Below are 24,017 nucleotides of genomic sequence, written 5' to 3'. Positions count from 1 at the left end.
CTTTATCTAATTCGATTCCCATAATCTATTGTGTCGCAAATTCCAGCACCAGAAGGCCGGCCAAAAAAACTCTTTTTTGCCGCACGTGGCTATTCACCACTCGGCAAATCCCTTTTTGAAACCTTTTGCCAATCGAAAATATACACTATATTGAGGAGTTAAGGTATAGCGCTTCTTTTATGAAGTGAAAGTTATTTTTGTTACATTTTTATACTTAAGTGCTAACAGTGTTTCTTGGTAATTTTAGTCAGCATTTTGACAGCTTGAGAAATGAATGAGGATTGCTCATTTAAGTGACAGTAGAGTAGATCACAGTTGCTCTCAGTTCGTCGTTTAGGACGCACGTCCCTTAAAATCAAATGTTTAAAAGTTTATTCTTTTGCTTAAATTTTAAAAATATATTTAAAAAGTGACTTAAATTTTTGGTAAGTTTCTTTTTTATTTCGTTTTTTTTTTTAATATTGCGTAATAATGACGCAATAACCTATAACAGTGACTCATTCAAGGTTTTGTAACATCTATTATAAAATAGTAAAGCTACATCATAATAAATGAATATATTACAATATTCATCACCAGTTCCAATACGTTTCTTAATACAATGTATAAAGAATATCAAGACCATGTGGGTATAATTTTTAATGTCAGGCTTTTTTATCACGGTTGATAAATAAAATGTTTATTTTAACTTAATGTAAAACAAATTACACTATCATTTTCATATTTATTTAGGATTATCTAATGAAATAGTTCGTAGTTATAAATAAAATAAAATACAGACTTTGCAATACATTTCAATTATTTTATTATGTTCGCTCTTATGATTAGAAATTAAAAAAAAAAAAAAAAAACAAACAAAAAAAAGGTTTTTTTTTATATTTACAAAAAAGAACTAATTTACTATTATTACGTCAACAATAAACCTGTAACAAGATTTCACAAGTTTGTAATAATATTTCCCGTGAAAAACCACCCCGTGTGACTCGCGCCCGCCCGGTATATAAGGGTGGCATGTAACAAAAACCAAGTATTCTCGGCCAAACTAGGAGACAAGCTACATCTAGTGTGACACACGTTGTGTTTTTCTGGAATACCCGATCGAGGTACGTATTTTATGTGTTTACTTATAACATATAAATAATAATGAACGTATGAATTGACGAAAATAAATCTACCATAAAAGTTATTTTTTTTCTGGATTTGTGCAAAAAAAAATTGTTTTATGTCGAAAGATAGTTTAAATATTATCGTATACACCAAAATATCTGTGATTTAAAATGTGTGATTATTTTTTTAAAGTTATAAATCTAATTCAGTTATGATATTTCCATACATCTTAATAATTTCTCGACTAAAACAGTCAAGTGTAAAAATATAATAATAATTTGACGACCAGTTTGGCCCAGTGGGTAGTGACCCTGCCTACGAAGCCGATGGTCCCGGGTTCAAATCCTGGTAAGGGCATTTATTCGTGTGATGAGCATGGATATTTGTTCCTGAGTCATGGGTGTTTTCGATGTATTTAAGTATTTATAAATATTTATATATAATATTTATCGTTGTCTAAGTACCCTCAACACAAGCCTTATTGAGCTTACTGTGGGACTTAGTCAATTTGTGTACTAATGTCCTATAATATTTATTATTATTTATATTATGGGTTCACGCGGCTTACTCAAAAATGTGTCCCTTAGCTCTTAATTCGCTGACATGAGACCTATGGGACATATTTTTGAATAACTTGTGTGCACCCATATTTTTACTTTTGATTGTACCTACATATCAACTGTAAAGTCACAAATATTGACAGTTAATGACCTCCTTCAAAGTTCTTTAAGACTTAACTGGAACTACCTAACTTAACATAGTAGCGAGGGTTCCGATTTTTTTTTATACCACGTCGGTGGCAAACAAGCATACGGCCCGCCTGATGGTAAGCAGTCACCGTAGCCTATGGACGCCTGCAACTCCAGAGGGGTTGCAGATGCACATGCGCGTTGCCGACCCTTTAAAAACCTTATTATGTATAGACCGATTTAATTAAGTATAGACCTTAAAATATACCTTTATATATTTTTATGATTTCATTAAATTAAATTTATTAGAATTTATTTATAGTAGGTAGTGATATCGGTTAATTATTCTCAAGTAAAAAGCCTGCACCTAACAAACGTCTCTTTTTGACCCAGTGGTTGACTGGTAGAGAATGCCTTAAGGCATTACGTTCACTGCTTGTACTTAATATGTTATATGCAATAAAGTATAAATAAATAAATAATGTATTAAGTCTAGCAAAAAAACACAAATGAAGAAATTGAAAATAGACTACTTTTTAATAATGAAGTATCTTATTTGAGATAATGAAAATATTTATTTTTAGATTTACATACTCAGAAATTGAAAACCCATATTACTTGTTGATAGATACGAAATTAATCACGATATAAAATATCTAAAATTCAATTAATATCGAATGCAAACCGATCATTTTAGGGACAAAGCTTTCAGTTCAATTTCTTTTCAAGATATCAATAAGATATCTTAAAAATATATTGTGTAATCTATCAAAATATACTATAATTGCTTAGTCTGACACACTGTATTATTACAATTCAATTTTAGCACTCAACAACAACCAATTTCAATTAAATTTCAATTTACTTTAAATTAAATTTTAATTTAATTGAATTAAAGTTTTATTGAATTGAATTAAAATTTAAATTAATTGAATTAAATTTAATTGAAATTGTAAAATAATTTAAATTGGCTGTGTAATTTTATTTTGCAAAATAGCGCTCTAGCATATTTTATACTCAATATCGTGAAGGTGTAGAAGTACGGTCATGGACTTTAATTGTTGATCATCTACGGTTCAAGCTAATTTGGATTACAATACTAATGGTATGAAATGTCCAATGTAAAGTGAACCCTAAATGGCTTAAAGGATATCAAACAAACGTTGGAAACTTTCAAAGTGGTTGAGCGCCCCCTTGTAGTTGAGTTTAAGTTACCAAACTTGACGTATTTTATCAAAATAATAAGTGCAAGAAAATAAGGGGGTGCCGCTTCTACTAGATAGAATTTTAATTTTTCCCATACAAACGTGAACGTATTAAGTGGAGAAAGTGAGGGTAGGCCTTTGTCTAGCAGTGGGACAAAATTAGGCTAATAAAAAAACGTGAGCCACCAGTTACCTCATTTCATATAAAGAACACAGTATTTTATTTAAAAAAATTAAACTGCATTTAAAAAATCGCTTTTCTTGCCCGGGAATCGAATCAACTAAAAAATATGGAATTTAGTACACAATAATATTAACAAACGAATTGTAAAAAATCTTTGAATACAGTTTTGGTTCTTTTTAAAAATAATAGAATGTGTCTTTGAAGTAAAATGGACTAACTTAAGGTTTTAAGGTACTTTCCCTCCAGGGCCCGTTATTTTTTTGCGTCCTGTAGAATTCCGGAATACATATTCTCTGAAAATCAAATCAGAATAAATGGAATTGAAACCAAATAGCCATTTTACTGATTTGATATCCGATTCGGGTTGTTTCCTATAGATAAATTAGTTTGCGGCCGCTAAGAATATAAACCTGCTAAATACATTTTTGTTGTTGTTTTTTTTAACGTTAATGTCAATAAAGTAGACACGAAATACTTTGTATTCAAAAAAGGATTTGGAGACAATTTCTTTCACAGCAGCAAACTTACTAAAATACACTTGGCCGTTATCGATTTTAGTCGCAAAAATGTCAAATTGATAGATTTAGCGCGTGAAATTGTACACCTTTTGTTAACTATTAAAAATAACAAGTACTGGTTTCTATTAACGTCTTGTTATCTTTCATTATATGGACGTTTAGATAAACGCGCGTAAAGCAGTGATTTTGTCGATCTTATTTGTAAATTTCGTAAAGTTTGGACTGCTAAAAATGGTAATTTTGTATTACACATTTACTTCAACTTTAATAAACTACATTTTTGTTATTATAAATTTGAAGTGGTGTAAATGAAAGTTAGACGAAATCAATTTTCTCCAGAAATTACTTCAAAAAAAGTGACAATTTCTCTGAAAATTGACTTAATTTCAACGTAATTTTGATACTTCAACAATCTACAACATTTGCTAAACTGTTCTTATACATCATTTTGTATAATTTACTACCATAATTTTTTGATGAATTTTTAAAAACTATCCCTTCTCGTCACCTATTACCGGGGACGCACGCTTGCGACCTCATTATTAAAAGGCAAGATGAAAAAACGTGCTAATAGAAACCAATACTTGTTATTTAGATATTACGTAACAAAAGTTCTACAATTTCAACGACTAAATCTATCAATTTAAAATTTTTGCTCTAAAATCGTTACCGGGCTCATAAGAAACAAAATCAAATAATCTTTACACTTTGTTTATTTAATTTTATTATTATAACTAGCTGTGCCCGCGGCTCCGCCCGCGTGGTATTCGGTCTGTGTCAGTAACCGGCTCATTCACCGCTAATTTCTCTGACTCTCCCCTGGAGGTGGAACTTGAAGTAAAGTTGACAGATGGATACGCTAGAGGACTGTAGTCTAGATAAAATATTTTACAATTATGTACCACTTAATAAAACTACATTCCAAAATCAATTGTTATTTTTTTCAAATTCGTCCTTATCCAAATTTTTGACGTGATTTAAACGACATAGAGTGGTAGATGTATATCGGACAATACAGTTCCACTTTTGTATTTTTTTTACGTCCTTGACTGTACCTATCCAAATCATGTCCATGGAAAATATCATCCTAATCGGTGCTCCAGACCAATCAGTCTAAGCATGAAAAGGTAAGAAATATACCCATAGAAATCCATACTTCCGAACACTGTCGAATTTAGGTGTAATACCTATATTTTAGAAGTAGGATAAGAGGAAAGAAGTATTTACATTTTGTTTACAGTTATGTTTATGTATGCACAACTAAATGTATACATATAACTATATCTACTGTTACATAATAATAATTAGGTATGTAATAGTATATTTACATAACATTGACATTTTACAATATTTATTTGTACACCACATTGCGAGTCTCCCCGGCGGGCATCAGCACGAATACCTCCGGGCAGCTGGTAACGTGCGAGCACGCCACGTAGAGCTGCCCGTGCGAGAAGCAGCCCGTGCGCAGGTCCACGCCAGCGGCGCGCAGCGTCTGCCTCTGCGACTTGTTGGTGTTCATGGCGAAGCAGACGCTCACGGAGAACTGTAGGCGCTTGAAGTGGAACGGGAAATTGCTCAGGATGAGAGGGATGCGCGGGATGAACACGACTTCTGCGGCGCCGCACCCCGTCAGGATCTGCACCTCAATGAGGTTTCGCTGCAGCTGCACTACTTTTAGCTGGGTTCCGCTGCATAACTTCGGAGGCGACAAATTCCGAAGAAGCATGATTGGAACTCCAATTTTCAGGGTTAATGTGTGTGCTGGGAGTCCTGAAGCACTCAATGAGCTAAGGAACTAAGGAACTCTACCACCCGGTAGAGTTCCTTAGTTATGTTGTGACATTGCCTTCATCCAAGACAGTGTTAATAGAATTATATACTGCATGTTCACCTTCGATTTCCGCCTGCTCATTTTTCTGCGTGAGAATGGACCGTTCCTCTATGGGCGTGAGTATGGATCTCTCACAAACCCAAGAATGGCTCAGGTCTCGGTACACACTACGAATGAGGTTTTCAACGGATGGAACGATCCTGCATAACGTCTCTGGTAGTTGTGGCTACGCCTAAAATCACGATCGTCGCTATAGTTTCGTAACCTCAATGCATTGCGAGACTTTCGTGAAAGGTTCGCTTTTTTCGGGAAGGCATTTTCAGTTTTTAGTTCTTATGGCATTTTAACGGGTATAAAATGCGATTCCCAAATCGTTTGACATTTACACCGCAAAGCCCAGAGCATTTTTTTTTTCATAGTACCCACTTTCGTAGCCATTATTAAGTGCTTAAAAGAGGCGATACGTATGAATATGGACACGATAAAATTACGATTAGGTATAATTTATGACGGAGAAAATATTTTTTTAAATAATTATGCAGTTATACGCGTGTTGATATGTGTGTTGATTTTGCTCATTTTTAACCGACTTCAAGATTTCAAAAGGAGGAGAATCGAGGGAACTCTTCAAATATGAAAGTCATACATATTATGATTTTTGTATTTTCTTTAACAAATCTAGCATTTACATTTAAAAAAGTGACATTTGATGAACTGGAACTGCTGATGATGATCAGAATGGAACTCTTCAACGATACACAGTACACGTTTGGCGATTTGTCCTCTTCGCTGTGTTTGTTAAGTAAATTAGATTTCAAGACAAATTTTTGTCAAGTTCGAGTTCTGACGATGGGGTCCATGAGGAATCGAGGGAACTCTTCAAATGTGAAAGGCATACATATAGTGATTTTTGTATTTTCATCAACAAATCAAGTATTTACATTTGTAGAAGTGACATTTGATGAAGTGGAACTGTTCACGTTTGGCAATTTGTTCTCTGTGCATGTTTGTCAAGTAGTTAGGTTTTCAAGACACATTTTTATATTTCTATCCTATTTAGTTTTTTTATAATTATCTGGTGCTTTATTTCATGCATGGTGTGAAATAATTTATCTTAAATACAGTCGAATACCCTATTGCGGGTATCTTACCAGTCAACCATAGGGCAAATCTGAAATGTGGGTGCATTGACAAAAAAAAACATGTTACCTTCTTTTCTACATAATTAGGCGTAGGACGCTGTCTTTTTAATTTAATTGTATGAAATCAAAAATCAACAATAATCGTTTCACCGGTCTACCTCATTGAAGTCGGTTTTTTTTTTCTTAAAAATTATTAGTTTACTTGATTACTCAATTTTTACTCAGTTTCCCAAAAGATGGCACTGTGCAATGTATGGCAATTAATTTACTGTCGTTTAATTTCGTTGTATTATTACATCAACACAATTGAAATTGAATTGATATCCGTACCCCCCTCTTCTAACTTTAGAGTTAATTTGGCAAAATCCTTCCTCGGTGGCTTAATTTCAGCACCATATCTGTTAGTTTAGCAGGGTACTCGATACTCGTAGCACATATTTGTTGTAAAAGTTTGCACCTCCTTCCTAAGTAGCGCCATAAGATTCAGGTGCAAACTTAACTCAATCGAGTGTAGTGGCTACCCCCCATTCTAGGGGTTGAATTTGTATAGCCTATAACTTGGCCGGGCATTTTCTCGACAGATTAGTAAAGTTTGCATCAAAATCCGTTTAGCCGTTTTCACGTGATGCGAGGTCAAATAAACAGAGAAACAGACAAACAGACAAAAATTCTAAAAACTGTTGGAACGTGTTCTGTTAACGATTCTTAGTATCCCCCGCCTACTTTTTTTCGAATATCTTCCATGTACAGACTTTCGACCCCCTTCAGCTTTATTATATGTATAGATAGATTATAACTCCAATGGGACAATTTCGCCAGTTTCAAGGTATTAGGAGCTTTAAATACGACTAAAAAAACTAGTACAAGACAGTGTACGGTGGTTATATCAGCTGTTGTAAAGCGATAGCTGGACTTTACAAGTACAGTCAGCGTCAAATGCTTTGACCAAAAACGTCACATGTGACAGATAAATAATCCAGATCTAATTCATAACCAGAATCAAAAAAAGATCAAAATCATTAGAGATATGTCTCTTTATATATAGTGAGTCCTTAGCTATTGGACAAAGCCGAAATGTACACTTGCATTAGGGTATTAGAACTAGTATACAAAGTACAAAACAACCGGTGTAGGGGTTACGAAGAAATTAACAAATTACAATTTTTTAGGGTTCCGTAGCCAAATGGCAAAAAACGGAACCCTTCATGCTAGATTCGTCATGTCCGTCTGTCTGTCCGATTCTGTCACAGCCACTTTTTTCCGAAACTATAAAAGCTATACTGTTCAAACTTGGTAAGTAGATGTATTCTATGAACCGCATTATGATGTTTACACAAAAATAGAAAAAAAACAATAAATTTTGGGGGTTCCCCATACTTAGAACTGAAACTCAAAAAATCTTTTTTCATCAAACCCATACGTGTGGGGTATCTATGGATAGGTCTTTAAAAATGATATTGAGGTTTCTAATATCATTTTTTTCGAAACTGAATAGTTTGCGCGAGAGACACTTCCAAAGTGGTAAAAAGTGTGTCCCCCCCCCCCCCCCGTAACTTCTAAAATAACAGAATAAAAAATCTAAAAAAAATATATGATATACATTGCCATGCAAACTTCCACCGAAAATTGGTTCGAACGAGATCTAGTAAGTAGTTTTTTTTTAATACGTCATAAAAATTAAAAAAAAAATTTTTTTTCATCAAACCCATACGTGTGGCGTATCTGAGGATAGGTCTTCAAAAATGATATTTAGGTTTCTAATATCATTTTTTTCTTAACTGAAAGAGACACTTCCAAAGGGAAAAAAAGTGTGTCCCCCCCCCCTGTAACTTCCAAAATAACGGAATGAAAAATCTAAAAAAAATATATGATATACATTACCATGCAAACTTCCAACGAAAATTGGTTTGAACCAGATCTAGTAAGTAGTTTTTTTAATACGTCATAAATGGTACGGAACCCTTCATGGGCGAGTCCGACTCGCACTTGGCCGCTTTTTACTTTGGAGCAGCCTGTATGTGTTACAATACAAGTGGGTACCTCCTGGGCTAAGATAATTTAAAATCCACCTCGGATTGTCAAAGAAAACTTTGTAGCCACAGTAAATTTACTGCCATCTTTCGACACACGATTAAAACTTTTAGAACGCCATTTTACTTTGATCCTTATTCTTTAGTGATATGTGTCAAATTTGTTAAATATCAAATAGTGGCGATATCTAATAGATCAAAGGCCAAAGGTATAGCGATATCGTTTCGAGTGATAGCGCCATAACCTTTAGGTTGCGCCCGGTAAGATGGCGCCACTTTATGATATTTAACAAATTTAACACATACCCGTGAAAGAATAAGGATCAAATTCAAATGCCATTCTAAAAGTTTTAATCATGTGTCGAAAGATGACAGTAAATTTACGTGGCTACAAAGTTTTCTTTGACAATACACCTCTATTTCAAATTCTCTTTGCTGCTGAGGTACACCCTTGTATAATAGTATGAAACCTTCTTCGACCTTTTTGTATATGACACTAAAAAGATTCTGACTTTTGACAAATGTCATCATTGCCTAACATTCTCAAAGAAATTGACAAAAACACTGCCAAAGATTCAATATGTTTATTTTTGTTAACTCTGATCGCAAAACATATGGCGCAGTACAGCGCCATCTGTTTTGGATGTAAAACTAAGGGGCACGTTTTTTTCTTTCTACTACAATCAATTCTCCTCATATATACTTCATATCCCTTCATAAATCGGTTTAAAACGTTTACATGTTGTCAGTACATTGCAATTACCACTCATTCGATCACAGAACAATTTAAACTCTGCCGTACACAAAAGTAATAAACTCTAATTTTGTCTAGCGGCATGGTTTTGATGTTCTATCTCTATTAACGAACCAAAAACGAGTTGTATCACATGTTGCACATCACGTAGGCAAATGCATTAGGACAACCCAGATATCGGTTTGTTTACTTGCACATGACAGTGTGAGATTTGAAATAGTTGTTAAAATAGCTTCAAACCCTACCTATATTAAAAACCGGTTAAATTAAAATACATACTGTATATTGACCCATCTGTATTTAAGGGAGTTCCCTCTGCCAACAAACTGTCTTGCAGTTTGGCAGAAGAAAACAAAATTGTAAAATCAGGGTTTTTTTTACCAGAATAAAAAATGATTTGATTTCTGATTTGAATTGAATTGAAAATCTTTATTTTGGATCAAAATCCGAAAGGCCTTTACCCGTTGAGGGGTCCATATTGAAAAAATATAACTAAATAATTTTAGTAATTAATTGTATTAATATATCGTGAAACTTGGTGTCTGCATGGAATATTTTTTTTATTAATTAATCATGATTAGGCTACAATTTAAAAGTCAGACTCAGCTAGGAACGACAATTTGTTGAATCTGACAACTCGATTCAATCGATTAGGACTCGTAAATTCTGGTTACAATGAGTATGGATCGATCATGTTCAGCGGCATGTATGGCAAGGAATGATATTAGTCACCAATGCATGTTTTAAATTAATTAACGTGGGGATGGGCTGTGCTCTGCAGAATTGTTGGATTTTTTATATCAGTGGCAAACAAGTATACGGCCCGCCTGATGGCAAGCAGTCTCTGTAGCCTATATACGCCTGCAACTCCAGAGGAGTCACCATTGTATGATTTTATATGACATACATATATATATATATATATATATATCAATTTTCTATAAACAAAAGTAACTACTGTATGTAATTGCATGATTTCTATAGTAATCTAAATTGTATTTTATTTTTCTTATTTAATGCATGTTAATTATAAGATGTAATGTTTTGAAGAGATGTGTCCCGCCGAGTTTCTTGCCGGTCCATATTGGGATACCCTCCTCCAATTGAGGGGGGATTTAAATCTTCTCGGGTCAGAGGTGTAGGCTTAGAGCCGGTGTAGCTTTATTTGACGTTCATAAGCGCATTGTAATATGCCTACTTGAATAATAAACTATCTTTATCATGCGCGTTGCCGAGTCTAACACCCCGTGCCCTCGTTGAGCTCTGGCAACCTTACTCACCGGCAGTAACACAACACTATGAGTAGGGTCTAGTGTTATTTGGCTGCGGTTTTCTGTAAGGTGTGGACTTCTCCAGTTGGGCTCTGCTCTACGTCTGGAATGACATCCACTGTGCTGAATAGAAAACATCCATGACTTAGGAACAAATACCTGTGCTCATCACACAAATACATGCCCTTACCGGGATTCGAACCCAGGACCATCGGCTTCATAGGCAGGGTCACCCTACTACGCCAGACCGGTCATATAATATCAAGTTTAATGCCCTATAACCCGTGTATTACGTATTAGAAAATTATTACTGCTGATTACGAATAAAATTATGTATATTGTATTATCGCAAAATCTATGTCAAATCGCACTCAATGAATTCATGCATATTCACTGCCCGCCGTACAGTCAGCATCAAAAGTAGCGGATCAAATAACGCTTCATAAGTATCTAATCTACCTTCTGTAACAGCTTAACAAAAAGTGATGTTTTTATTAAAGAACAACTAAGACTGTAAAAGATATACTTTTGAACGCGAATTTTAGAAATTTATGTATATTTGGAAAAGTTATCCGGAATATCAGATACTTTTGGCGCGTTGTTTCATCCGCTACTTTTGATGCTGACTGTACAACGTAGTAAAAAATATTATTGTCAGCGGATCGGGTATCAAAGTTCCGACATTCGAGGGAAAGAGACCATAGAGAAATAAGTTAGGAAAGAGTGACCCCATACATCAGTTTTCATACCAAAACGTGGGTTAATTCATAGTCGACTTCTAGCGTCAAGTAGTATATTACGTATAGAACGTAGAATTTGAAATAGTGGTTGATTGTAAAAGAAAATTTTGTAGCCACATTAAATTTAGTGCCATCTTTAGACACATGATTAAAACTTTTTGAATGCCATTTGACTTTGATCCTTATTCTTTCACTGACATGTGTTAAATTTGTTAAATATCAAAAAGTGGCGCCATCTCACCGGGCATAGGCCAAAGGTTGTGGCGCCATCGCTCGAAACGATGCCGCCATACCTTTGGCCATTCATCTATTATCAGTGAAGGAATAAGGATCAAACTCAAGTGGCGTTCTAAAAGTTTTTATCATGTGTCGAAAGATGGCAGTAAATCTACTATGGCTATAAAGTTTTCTTTGTCAATCTATTGCAAATTACATATATTTGGTTATAATAGTTCAATTGGAAATAGCCACGTACATTTTCATAACATATCATCCCCATACATATAATCGTTATCTTCGATGTTTGTCGTACGAATTTCATCTTGGGTATATGTTTCCTTCCAGTCTATATTATTAACTCGTTTATGGTAAAGCTATATGCTATATTTGTAATCAAAAAAATCTATCTACTTAAGTGACACAAAGCTGACATAATATCAAATCGTGACCTATAGTTTCAGATTTCACAATTTACGTTTTTTGTATTGGTATAAATATGAAACGTGGACAGAATATATGTACGTGCGAATGAATTGCGATATTGGTTGACATTTTTATGAATTTCACAACATTTCGCATACTATATTTTTGGACCCGGGTACGTCCTTAAACTACGTCCAAAAGAGAGGCATTGTGAATGCCATCTCGCTTTGTGTGGTAGGGCACAGCACAGTGGATGTCATTCCAAATTTCTAGAGCAGAGCCCAACTGGGGAAGTACCTCCACCTTAAAGAAAACCGCAGGCAAATAACACTAGACCCTACTCATAGTGTTGTGTTCCTGCCGATCCGACTCATAGGGTGCGGAGTGTTAGGGTCGGCAACGTGCATGTAACTCCTCTGGAGTTGCCGGCGTACATACGGAGACTGCTATCATCGGGCGGGTCGTATGCTTTTTTGCCACCGACATAGTATTATACCCGCGAGATTCAATACCTATGGAGGTTAGCGTGTTTTTTTTATAAAAATACGCTCAGGGTTCTATATAATAACATATTCAGGATGCTGATGAAGCTGCCACGACGCTGCAGTGCGTCGCGAATGTTCGCAGATGCGCGCACTGATGGCTTTCACGCCGTCAGAAGGAAGAGAGTAGCGTCTCTGCTGAACAGACTACGCGGCAGCTCCAACACCATCCTGAGCATGTTCGCTGAGGGCTTGAACTGCCCCATGACAAAACACTGGGTAGAAATCATCGCTGGCCAAACAAAGTAATGATTTCTACGTAGTGCCGCTAATAATTATTTAATTTACTTTTGTAATCATTTATTATTTTAGTAATTTTATTTTTATATTTGAATTGTATTTTGTAATGTGTCTTATGGGTGATATACCTGAAATAAATTATTTTTTTAAATTTTATTCTTAGACTTTAATTAGTTTTGAGTTCGTGTTTTTAAGAGATTTTTTTTTCGTTTTTCTTCTACGGAATGCAACATTTAATCGGTTATATTATAACGGTGTAAAGGCAATATGCCGAAGAACATTTTTTTTGTCGCGATAATATGTTGACCTTTGTTTGGGGTGGGGTACTTGGACGACCTGCACCATAGAAAAAAAAATCCCTTCAAAAAAAAATTTCTTATACTTTTTCCTAATCTGAACACGATACCTTATATGCCTTTAAACGGATCCCCAATATTTTTGTTACACCTTGTATGATGGTACTGTCACGTCTGAAAATATCGATACGAAAAAAGTGCCAAAAATATGTATACACGACTTTATTGCCTATACATTAAGTTACTGTATACATATTTTTGGCATTTTTATCGTATCGATAGTTTCAGACGTGACTGTACGTTATTTGCAAATGGTAAGGTTTCGGTTCGGGGCAAACTTCTATTATTATTTTTGGAAGGTAACCCTTTATTGAACAACGATGTACTTATAAAATTTTGTTCCAGATTCTCAAATCATATACTCAACGCCATCTAGCGTCGGATAGAATGTTCAACTTAGTGTCGCTACTCGTCGCCGCGGCGCTGGTGTCGCTGCAATGTGGGTTCGAAGCGAACGCACAGCTCGACAACAAACAGATGGATAACAATATTAAGGCTTTTGGTAAGTGTATCAAGTGATGATCTTTCCGGCCGATTTCGACCATGGCGACCACTTCGACTCCTAGTTAGCTCGGCGCTCATGCGCCCGAAGATTGCTGACATAGCCGATCTTCGAGGCGAACCCCCGCGCACATTGAGGGCACGTGAGGACACCAGCTATGTAGTGGTAGTGAATGGACGCAGGCTGGCGCGTTTTCAGCTCGTCGCGTTTAGCGTCGAGGTCAGCTTTACGTTGCTCCTCGAAATCGCGCACATTGCCCTGCACCAGCCTGCGCCACTCAGGACGATGTGCTGCCAAACCTTCCCACCGAGAGGCGTCAATGTTGCATCTTTTCATGTGTCGTTTCTGAACATCTTTGTATCGGAGGAGTTGTCCGCCAACTTTCCGCTTACCCTCCTCTAGTTCAGAATAAAAGATGCGCTTCGCCACTCTCTCTAGTGTATCAAATATGATAACGTTTAATGTAATCGTGAAAGTTTTTGTGTTTAGATATTTTTGCATCAACTGCTAAACGGATTTTACTGATACTTAGCATATAGACAGTTTATGACCTAGCTAGCTAAAATAAGATATAATAGTACATTACGATACAAGTGCGAGAAATAGGTAATTCGCAGCTCGTGTCGATTTAAGCTTTTTAAAGTATTATATATGTCTATCTGTAGAAATCGTCTAGTTATCATAGAATAAAGAATCATTTTCTTTTTTGGATCTGGATTTTTCAAATTCAAGTAGTCTTTTCCCGTGTGAGCGTAATACAAATTTATTCTGTTTTTTTTTTACATAATTGTTGTATTGAGAGTAGATTAGGTATTTATCGAACTGGGGGCCGATTTTTGAATTTCGAGCGCTCGAAATTCAAAAATCGCCAAGGAATCAAAAATGATTCAAAGCGATTTTATTATCAATGTATAATATTAGGTGCAGGCGGAGACAATATTTAGGTAAACATTCACATGTACTAGAATTTCAGGAAAGATGTTAGAGTCAGACCAAGGTAACTCTGCAGCGATTTTTATAGCGCATATGTACAAGTGTTATTTTAAATGTCAAACTTTTATGAAAAAATATTTGATCCGTTTAAGGGTATATTCAATATTAGGAAGAAGTAGAAGAACGTTTTTTTTTCTTTAGGCCAGGTCAATCAATCAATCCCCATGCCAACTCTTCATATATACAAAGACCAAAAAATGTTCACGACAAAACAATTTTTCTTCTACTTTTTCCTCATCAGAACACGATATCAAATATGCGCTTAAAAATATCACCACTATTTATGTTACACCTTGTATATACTACTAAATTCTAATACATTTAAAAGTGGAAAAATTACTGCCTTGGGTGAGACTCGAACTCGCGGCCTCTGGGTCGATACTCCAGCTGTGGCAATATGGTTCCATTTTTATCACTTGTCACTATGCCCGTCACTGTCGCACTTAGATTAGATTAGATTAGATGATTTATTTCATGAAAGATAATTATACATAATAAATTTGCATTGATGTCAAAAATATAAGAATTTCTATCATGATCGTCAAAATAAAATAAAAATGAAAATAATAACAATACTAATGAAATAAAATTATAGCTCCAATAAGGATTGTCAATACAATTAGAATAACAGTAAGTAGGTAAATACTTACAAAATCCAAAATATAAATGTACAATGTCAAAACTTACGAAAATACGAGAACAATAAAAATAAAAACGATAAATTAATAAAAGAACACAAATAATATCTCCCAATAAGAATCGTCAACACACAACAATATAAAAAAACAATGAAATAGTATCTCCCAATAAGGATCATCTGTATGATAAAGAAAACAATGTCAATAAAAAAAAAAAAGTTTAATACTTGTTAGAACGTGACAGGCATGGCGACAAATGATAAAGAGCCGACCATCTTAACCCTACTGCTAAGCTTAATTCCAAGCTTAATAGCATCGTTTGCAAACGTTTCTGCTTGTCAAAAATTAATTAAATTACATCTAAAAATACCTCTTTAGCATGGTTGCAAATTAGTCCGCTAATAAATGTTGGTTAATATTTTTTTTAACAAAAAAAAAACATACGCTCAAAATATTAAGAATACGTAAATAAATGCATGCACTCCCATATCAGGGGAGTCATTGATCAAACTGCATGGTAATATGAAACTAAATATAGCAAAAATGGAGCACATATCGTTCTGAATAAATAACTCAGGACCACTTCATATTGACTTGCAAAAACACGAGACGAGAAATCTGCTTTTAAATTCAAATAAAGACATGCCGTGTCCATTCCTTCTTTATTCTCTGGTTCTGAATTTCAGATGAACTGAATTTCAATTCTGTGATTCAGTAATACCGAGAACGACGGATATGACCTGAAAATTAATTGGAAATTGAAATAGACTGTGACTTATTTAGATATTTGCGGAAAAGTGCAAACTCAAGAAAAAAGTCATAAGGCAAAAGATAATTATGGATTAAATAAGAAATTGAATAGAAGAATTTGGCGCTTTCGTTTTGAATGAGAAAACTGGCCTTTGTCTTATTTTATCTTCTTCTATATTATGGAAGGTAGAGGCAAGGAACACAAACTCCTTAGGCAGAATTGTTGCAAAAGCCTTTCAGCTGTCAGCTATAAATAAAAGTTCCAAATCCCTCCAGAGTAGCGCTAGAGTAGCTAAGAACCTAGGCGTTATTGACGGAGTGAAGCTAAGCTGTCTATGATTAGATTTTTATCTCAAGTATTCTAGGTATTGTGGCGCCACCTATTTATGGTTTTGTGTCGGACACTTTTTGGTATATGGAGATTCTGTTCCATGCCTCTACCTTCTATAAAACGGGCCCTGATCATGACAAAACATCAAACATTTTTTCGTATGATTTCAGTGACTCCGCTGACGAAAAGGCGCGCCCGTAACTTCGTGTCAATACAACAGGCGCCCCCCGAGACCGCCCGGCTCGCCGGCGCCCCGATAGAACTGCGATGTGAGGTCATGGGTGTACCTTCCCCCACTATACAGTGGTTGAAGAATGGAGAGCCTATTGCTGATGTGAGTAGAACTTTAGAACTATAATTGAGAGCATTTTAGAACTGGAAAGTAAAGAACGACGAGAGTAAAGAAGAACAACAAATAAAGCTACACCGGCTTTAACCCTACACCTCTGACCCGAGAAGATTTAAATCCCCCCTCAGTTGGAGTAGGATACTGGTATCCCAATATGGATCGGCATGAAACTCGGCGGGACACATATTTTCAAAACATTACATCTTATAATTAACATGCATTAAATACGAAAAAATATAATTTAGATTGCTATAGCAATCATGCAATTCCATACAGTAGCTACTTTTCTTTATAAAAAATATATATGTACATCAAATCATACAAATACGTAACTCTTTCAAAAAACATATCGAGTTGATAGAAAATAAAATTAATTAATGTTTTACGTTATGAGTTATGACTAATCGGTGCAAACTATATTATGGCAACTATACTCATATTTAGTGTTTTGAACGGAGGCTTAAAAAATAGAAACCAGTTTTAGAACTCAAAAACTTTTGAATCACGCAACACATCTTCACCTCACGACTTATAAAACTCGGAAGTCGTTTTATTTTACCACAGGTACTTGTCAAAGTCGAGTACTTTTTTGAAAAAAAATATTTATTATAATACAACTTAATTACAGTACATGGACGAAACCAACGAGATCCAAGCAGTCTACCCATCAAGCATGGCCTGGCTAATGTCTACACTCGTCGTATCTGCAGCAGTCAGCGGTGACGTGTTCACGTGTGTGGCCACTACTGGTCACGCCACTGAGACTGCTTCTACCACTGTGTTTGCCGAGCCTGGTAAGTTATCATTAGACACATGGACGAAACCAACGAGATCCAAGCCGTCTACCCATCCAGCATGGCCTGGCTAATGTCTACGCTCGTTGTATCTGCGGCAGTCAGCGGTGACGTGTTCACGTGTGTGGTTCACTGGGCTTACTGAGGCTGCTTCTACCACTGTGTTTAGTGAGCTAGGTAACTATTCGATTTCGTTATATAAAATATCAAAATCATTAACTACTACGATATTTTTTAAGCAATTCTCTTACGAGTAACCAAGCCATTGCCTGAATATATTCGTAGGCGCTTAGAAAAATAACAACTAGGTACTTGCAAAATAACTAAGAGAAAGCTCTTAGATGAGCAAAGTCATTAACGTTTTCTAAATAATAAATGAATCATGACAATAATTAAGAACATACGCTTTGTAGTACATTTAGTTTGTACATTTACAGAACTGCTTCCAAATTCCTAACTTAATTTAAGATCCCATTAATACTCGTATAACCTAACATTTCCCCCAACGCACATACAGAAAGAAAACCATACATACTCATACTCATACTCATTTATTCATAAAGTTAGTTTACATGTCAAAATAAAACTAGATTAAAGTTAAAACTAACTTAAAAATAAAATTACAATAAAAATTAAAACAAAGCCTATTTACATTTAAAATTAGATTCAGAAATGAGACTCAGTATCAAAATATACATTAAAATCAATTAGTAACAGGATAATCAATAAGTAAAATTAAAAACAAAGCCAATTTATATGTCAAAAAAATAAATAAAGTAATATAAAATTAGAATTACAATTATAATAAATTAAAATTGGGATAAGAAATTCAAATAACATTAGAATCAAAAATATAAATAAAAATAAAAAATATAAATAAAATTTAATTTTAAAAATAGGTGAAACATACATTATACATTAAGTTTCTTATTTAAAAGTCTGTTCGGATAGGTACTGACCCTGTATGCATTATGAACTCCTCATAGGTGGTGTACCTAACTCATGTTTTAATATTTTTCAAGATACAATATTTTTGTAATATTTTATGTTTCATTAGTTTTATTATAATGAACCCCTTACTGCATGTAATAAAAAATATTTGTCGCAATTGGAACTTTATGCGGTAAAGGGTTAAGAGTTTTTTTTTTTTGTGTTGTGTCAGTAAGTAATTTCTTAACACAGGTAATGTGTTACTTAAATTGAGGTACTAAATTCTACATGTTATCTGTAAATAACTGTTGATTAAATAAATAATTTTATTTTTGATTGATGTGATTTTTGAATATTAAATAAATAAATAATAAATATTATAGGACATTATTACAAAAATTGACTAGTAATAGTCCCACGCTAAGCAAATGGGTATGGCACTTATTTTTTACTAGAATATTGTGCAATTACAGTTCTTCTAGTAGCGAATAATCTAGCTTCTTACAGTCGACAGTGCATACGGCAGTTTTGACGACGGCAACCGATTCTGGGGCATTTTCTGTTCATACGCTACCTGTTTTCATAAATAATATTTTTTCCAGGTGACGACGCCAACCTCCTCCTCCCCCTGTTCCCCGCCGCGCCAGTCATCTCCTCCTACTACGTCCAGCTCTTCCAGGACATTGGCAGCGACGTGGTGCTGCCCTGCCGCGTGTACAGCCCTACCGAGCCTCAGGTGTACTGGCAGGACCAGCATCATAATGTCATCTATGATAACCCTAGGATGAGGGTAAGATTCTGTAGTCTTCTTCCTACAAGTTTTCACAATAGCGAGACGTGGGCCACCGCCTACGGCCTCACGGTCCGAGTGGCCTCGCGCCCCAGAGGTTTAAACATTATTCGGCCTCGCAAAACGTACCTTGCCCACATTAAATTTTGATCTTTCACTGCCACTACGAGCCTGAAAAGGCAGAAAGATTGCTAAATTGTTTACATTTTTGCCCTTACCGAATTAATTTCATAATTATTTTTGAAAGATGAACAGTTTCTAGTTCTTAATTCATCTCATTGCTTAAGAAAAATCAATCCAACAAAAAAATCATATAAAATGTTGCCAAGATGAAACCATAAGGCTCGCATTCTCGAAAAGCTATGAAAGCTCTTGTAGAACTAAACTTTCAACTCTACAAGCCCTAACTTCACAAACTCTACACCTTAGTCAAAAGATGTGGCTTGGCCGTTTCGCTGCCATTTCCAATTTTTCACCTTTCACATGGGGGTAAGGTGAAAAATTTATTAACTTTTTTTTTATCTATACAATACTTGTTGTAGTAATAAATAAATAAATATTATAGGACTTTATTACACAAATTGACTAAGTCCCACAGTAAGCTCAATAAGGCTTGTGTTGAGGGTACTTAGACAACGATATATATAATATATAAATATTTATAAATACTTAAATACATAGAAAACACCCATGACTCAGGAACAAATATCCATGCTCATCACATGAATATATGCCCTTACCAGGATTTGAACCCGGGACCATCAGCTTCGTAGGCAGGGTCACTACCCACTAGGCCAGACCGGTCGTCCAGTAATGAATACAAACAACCTACAAATACATTTACATGTATTAAAATATTATTTTCTGGTTTAGGTGCTGCGCTCTGGAGACCTCTACATAAAAGACATCCACTGGGCCGACATGGGCGAGTACACGTGCACCGCCAAGAACCTTTACGGAAAGACCACCGTCTCCAGCTTCCTCTATCCCGCTAGGCCGAAACATGTAAGAAATTATTTATTTATGATTATCATTTGCACGCGAAAAGCGGTTGCCGACCCCCGGCATAGACGCTAGCTCTAAAGCAGCGAGTAGCGGAACTGCGTTGAAAAGTTCCGCTAGATGGCGTTAATAGTCTGATCGGAAAGAGATTTTAGTTGAGTTTATAAGGAATGTTTTTAACTAAATGGAATATTCTGCCACCGTGGATAATATGCTTTTTGTGAAAAAAAAGATTGATTTAGCCAAGTGCCACTTTTAGTACCTACTTCTAGTAACAGCTTAACAGTTTTCTTTTTTTTCAGTAAACCATCAATAACCGCCGACCAAGCCACTCCCGCCGATGCTTAATGATGTTCCTATTCTTAGTTAAAGTATTAACGTAAATTAACTTATTATTAGATTAAGTTATGCTTAAAATCAAGCCATTGTACTTGCCTTGTTTCTAAAATTATAACATTTATAATAATTTAATATAAGCTGCGAACAGTTATTTTCTTACTCGATAGTATACGTTAAGGCGCAGGGTAGGGCAAGGCATTCTCCATACAAACCTTGTGTAAGTTTTATTCGTTAGTTTTGGCACTATAGCATTTAATTTCATTTTTGCTTGTATATATTGGATATACGCAGAACTTGATGTAGAAATTTTTCTTTATTAAAAAAAATACAAATACAAAAATTAAAAAATAAATTAAAAAATAATACATCAAGCCCTAGCTAACAGAAAAATAAGCATATTTACCAAAAATAATGACTGTAGCGCAAACACAAACGAAGAAAAACGCGCACAGAGTTTGTATGGAAAGAGCTTGCCCTACCCTTCGCCTTAAGGTCCCAACTTTGAGATATGGTCCCAGTAGTGGACATTCGCTGAACCAGTCTTTGACACTATGTTTTTTAAGCTTTGATTTTATATTAAGTAGCCAATTAATTATATATGTAAATGTAAGCACAAAAAAGTGCTAAAAGCATAATGGATAACGGTAAATAAGTTTTATATTATTTTTAATGTAAATACCCTTATGCGAAGAGCTTTTGTAAAATGAGATCTGATATTTTTTTCAAATAATTAAAATTACATCTTATTACATTTTTCTCGGCATATGTACTGTAATTATATGATAAAAATTATTTACTTGTTTATGACGTATAATAATTAAGTTAATCCTCCCAGAGATTGTATAGTGTTAAATTGCCGCGATAGGACATATCTATTCATAAACCTAATTTATTGGCAGGGTAAATTAGGGTAAATCGCCACTAAAGAAACCTAATTACACTTGTCGTTACTATTGTTATTAAGAGTCTTTCAAAAAGCCGCTTCTAGAGGAAAGAGGACGACCTCTTCTCCATACAAACGTAGTCCCCATATTCGTCTCTGGATATTGACATTATGGAGAATATTTTTTACATGATTTGATATATAATAACCATAGCTATGCTCATATGTTTGAGTTTCTTAAATTTTTGTATTATTGTAAAAAATAACAGCGAAACACAGATTCCATACAATTTTTATATACTCTTAACTCTCATAATAATTGTAAATTCACAAAAAATCAAACGTAGGAACATAGCTGTGGTTGATATACAGCTAATTGTGTCAAAATATTTTCAATAATGTTAATATCCAAAGAGGAAAATGGGGATTACGTTTGTATAGGGAAGCGGCTGTCCCCTTTCCTCTAGGAGCGGTTTTTTTTAAAGAATCTTAATAACAATAGTTATCTAAGAATGGCAGTAAGTAATTGTAGAAAGGGATTATAGTAGTATTGTTTTCCCTACCGTATACTATATCAAAATTATCTACCATGAAAAACATTGCCTGGCGTGGCGTGAAAAAACAGTGATATCAAAAAACTGTCTGTATCCAATTTCGAATTATAGTCACATTCCTCACATTATTAGTAATTAGATATATACAGCTGTTTAATACATAATCAAAATTTTATCAACTTAGGTAGGTCGTGGAATCTTTTCGGGCCGATATGATCTTCAAACCTTTAAGAAAAGAGCGTACTAAATTAAATAGTCATTTAATTCAGGCACTGAGTACTCCCATATTAAATGCCGGCAACACACTTGCAACCCACCCCTGCTGGTATCCATGGGCAATAGTAATTGCTTACCATCAGGCGATTCGTCTGTCTGCTCGTTTGCCTCTTAATACATTGAGCATCGGGATCCCGCTCGTCGGGTTCTATGTTCGTAGCAACCAAAAAATATTATAACTATCCGAAAATGTACAAATTGTTTGTTTACTTTTATTTCAATACCTAAAGATACAGAGTATAGGTATTGGCAAGATTTTTCACTAAACTTAAACTTTCATACACTATCCAAAAATACTCTAATATCTATGTGACAGTTACTTGTAAAAAGTTATTTATAGAATATACCTATTGGTATAATCAGTAAACTCATATTATTAAAACTTAAATAAAATGAAATAGATTTCATTTATACTACAGAAAAGTGAAAGTGCAGCAAACAATGTGCCAAATATTGACAATGTCCATAACTGGTTACAGTCGATTACTGATTACAATTTGACATAAAAATTAAACTCGGATTATAAAAACTTATGCATAATTATTTATATTATAGCCCATCACTAAGTTAATTTAGTTATACAGGCTTTTTTATTTATACTATATGATAAGTACTTAATTGTAGTAATGTTTAAGTAATTATGAAATATATTTAAGTATATGTTTGGGTGTTACATACTGTCCTGTGATTGGAAAAAAATAAATGTTTTATTATTACCAAACCAATTTTAGTTTCATTCACCGACATTTTTATTCGTCACTTTTGACTATAGAGAAATAAGTCGGCATAGGGTACTCACTCCACACATCAGTTATACCTATTTACCAAAGCGCTTATTATTTTCATAATCGATGTCTAGCGTCTAGTAGCGGATTTATAGCACTAAGCTTACTTATTTTTCTATACTTTTGACACTGATATATCAAATCCAGATGATATTACAATCAGAATAAGCCTCTGGGGCTTAAAATTATTATTATTTATTTTTTGAATTTATAACATTAATAAAATACTACATTTTGGTTAGAAGCCCTGCAAAACTGTTTTAACGGAATAACTGCAGGAGGAAAAAGATATTTTACGGCGACAAATATAACCCAGTTCCCATCTGATCACTATTATAAAAATTGCAACAAATTGGAAACATTGAACGTCGCTGTCGTAGTTATTTATGTGCATCCGAGGCATGCGAAATTAGGAGACCTTTGGAGACCGTAACTCAATGTAACTATCCGTATAGAGGTTTAGGACTGATTTTATGTAGGTACCTATTTGGTTGGCGTACATTACTCGGTCGGTACATACATCGACATCTCATCAGACAAAATGTATGAAAAAACCATTTTTTTTTCGCGATTTCGGGGTCGGTCCCATAATAAAAGTATCTCAGGGTAGCGAGTAGAATTTAACCCAGCATTTAATGCCCCATGATGGGAGACATCCTGTAGAAGTCTTAATAGAGTTCAAATCAAAAACCTGCCGATACATATTGCGCAGCTTGACTGTTAGGTTGGTAACAACACTACTATTAGGTTCCTATTTTGTGTTATCTGTGGCAACTCTCTCTTACATCCAAGATGGCGTCGTTCATACATGTAATGTATTGTGCTTCCATAATATTTAATTTAATTA

At 34.7% G+C, this 24,017-nt stretch overlaps 1 protein-coding gene across 2 annotated transcripts; it reads left to right on the top strand.

The window, feature by feature from the left end:
- Positions 1–248: 248 nt before the first annotated feature.
- On the top strand, positions 249–23,110 carry LOC133531011 (neural/ectodermal development factor IMP-L2-like). Of its 2 annotated transcripts, none has more exons than XM_061869088.1 (7): positions 249–425; positions 13,600–13,756; positions 16,639–16,802; positions 17,446–17,611; positions 19,144–19,331; positions 20,205–20,336; positions 20,636–23,110. In XM_061869088.1, the coding sequence occupies exons 2-7, from the start codon at positions 13,642–13,644 to the stop codon at positions 20,636–20,638; spliced, it is 768 nt and encodes a 255-aa protein (XP_061725072.1). In that variant the 5' UTR covers positions 249–425; positions 13,600–13,641; the 3' UTR covers positions 20,639–23,110. The 2 variants fall into 2 exon arrangements, with proteins under 2 accessions (XP_061725072.1, XP_061725071.1); XM_061869087.1 differs by lacking the exon at positions 249–425 and adding an exon at positions 1,025–1,103.
- The last annotated feature ends 907 nt before the right edge of the window (positions 23,111–24,017 follow it).

This window comes from Cydia pomonella, chromosome 24 (assembly GCF_033807575.1).
Source record: "Cydia pomonella isolate Wapato2018A chromosome 24, ilCydPomo1, whole genome shotgun sequence".
Classification (NCBI taxonomy): Eukaryota; Metazoa; Arthropoda; class Insecta; order Lepidoptera; family Tortricidae; genus Cydia; species Cydia pomonella.
This window is presented reverse-complemented; position numbering and strand designations above follow the sequence as displayed.

Bases quoted from the DNA above. Each gene is read 5' to 3' on its own strand.
- LOC133531011 (XM_061869088.1), top strand. From the start codon at position 13,642: ATGTTCAACTTAGTGTCGCTACTCGTCGCCGCGGCGCTGGTGTCGCTG. The intron at 16,803-17,445 runs GTGAGTAGAACT...ACTTAATTACAG, and splicing joins ATGGAGAGCCTATTGCTGAT to TACATGGACGAAACCAACGA. The intron at 19,332-20,204 runs GTAAGATTCTGT...TTTCTGGTTTAG, and splicing joins ATGATAACCCTAGGATGAGG to GTGCTGCGCTCTGGAGACCT.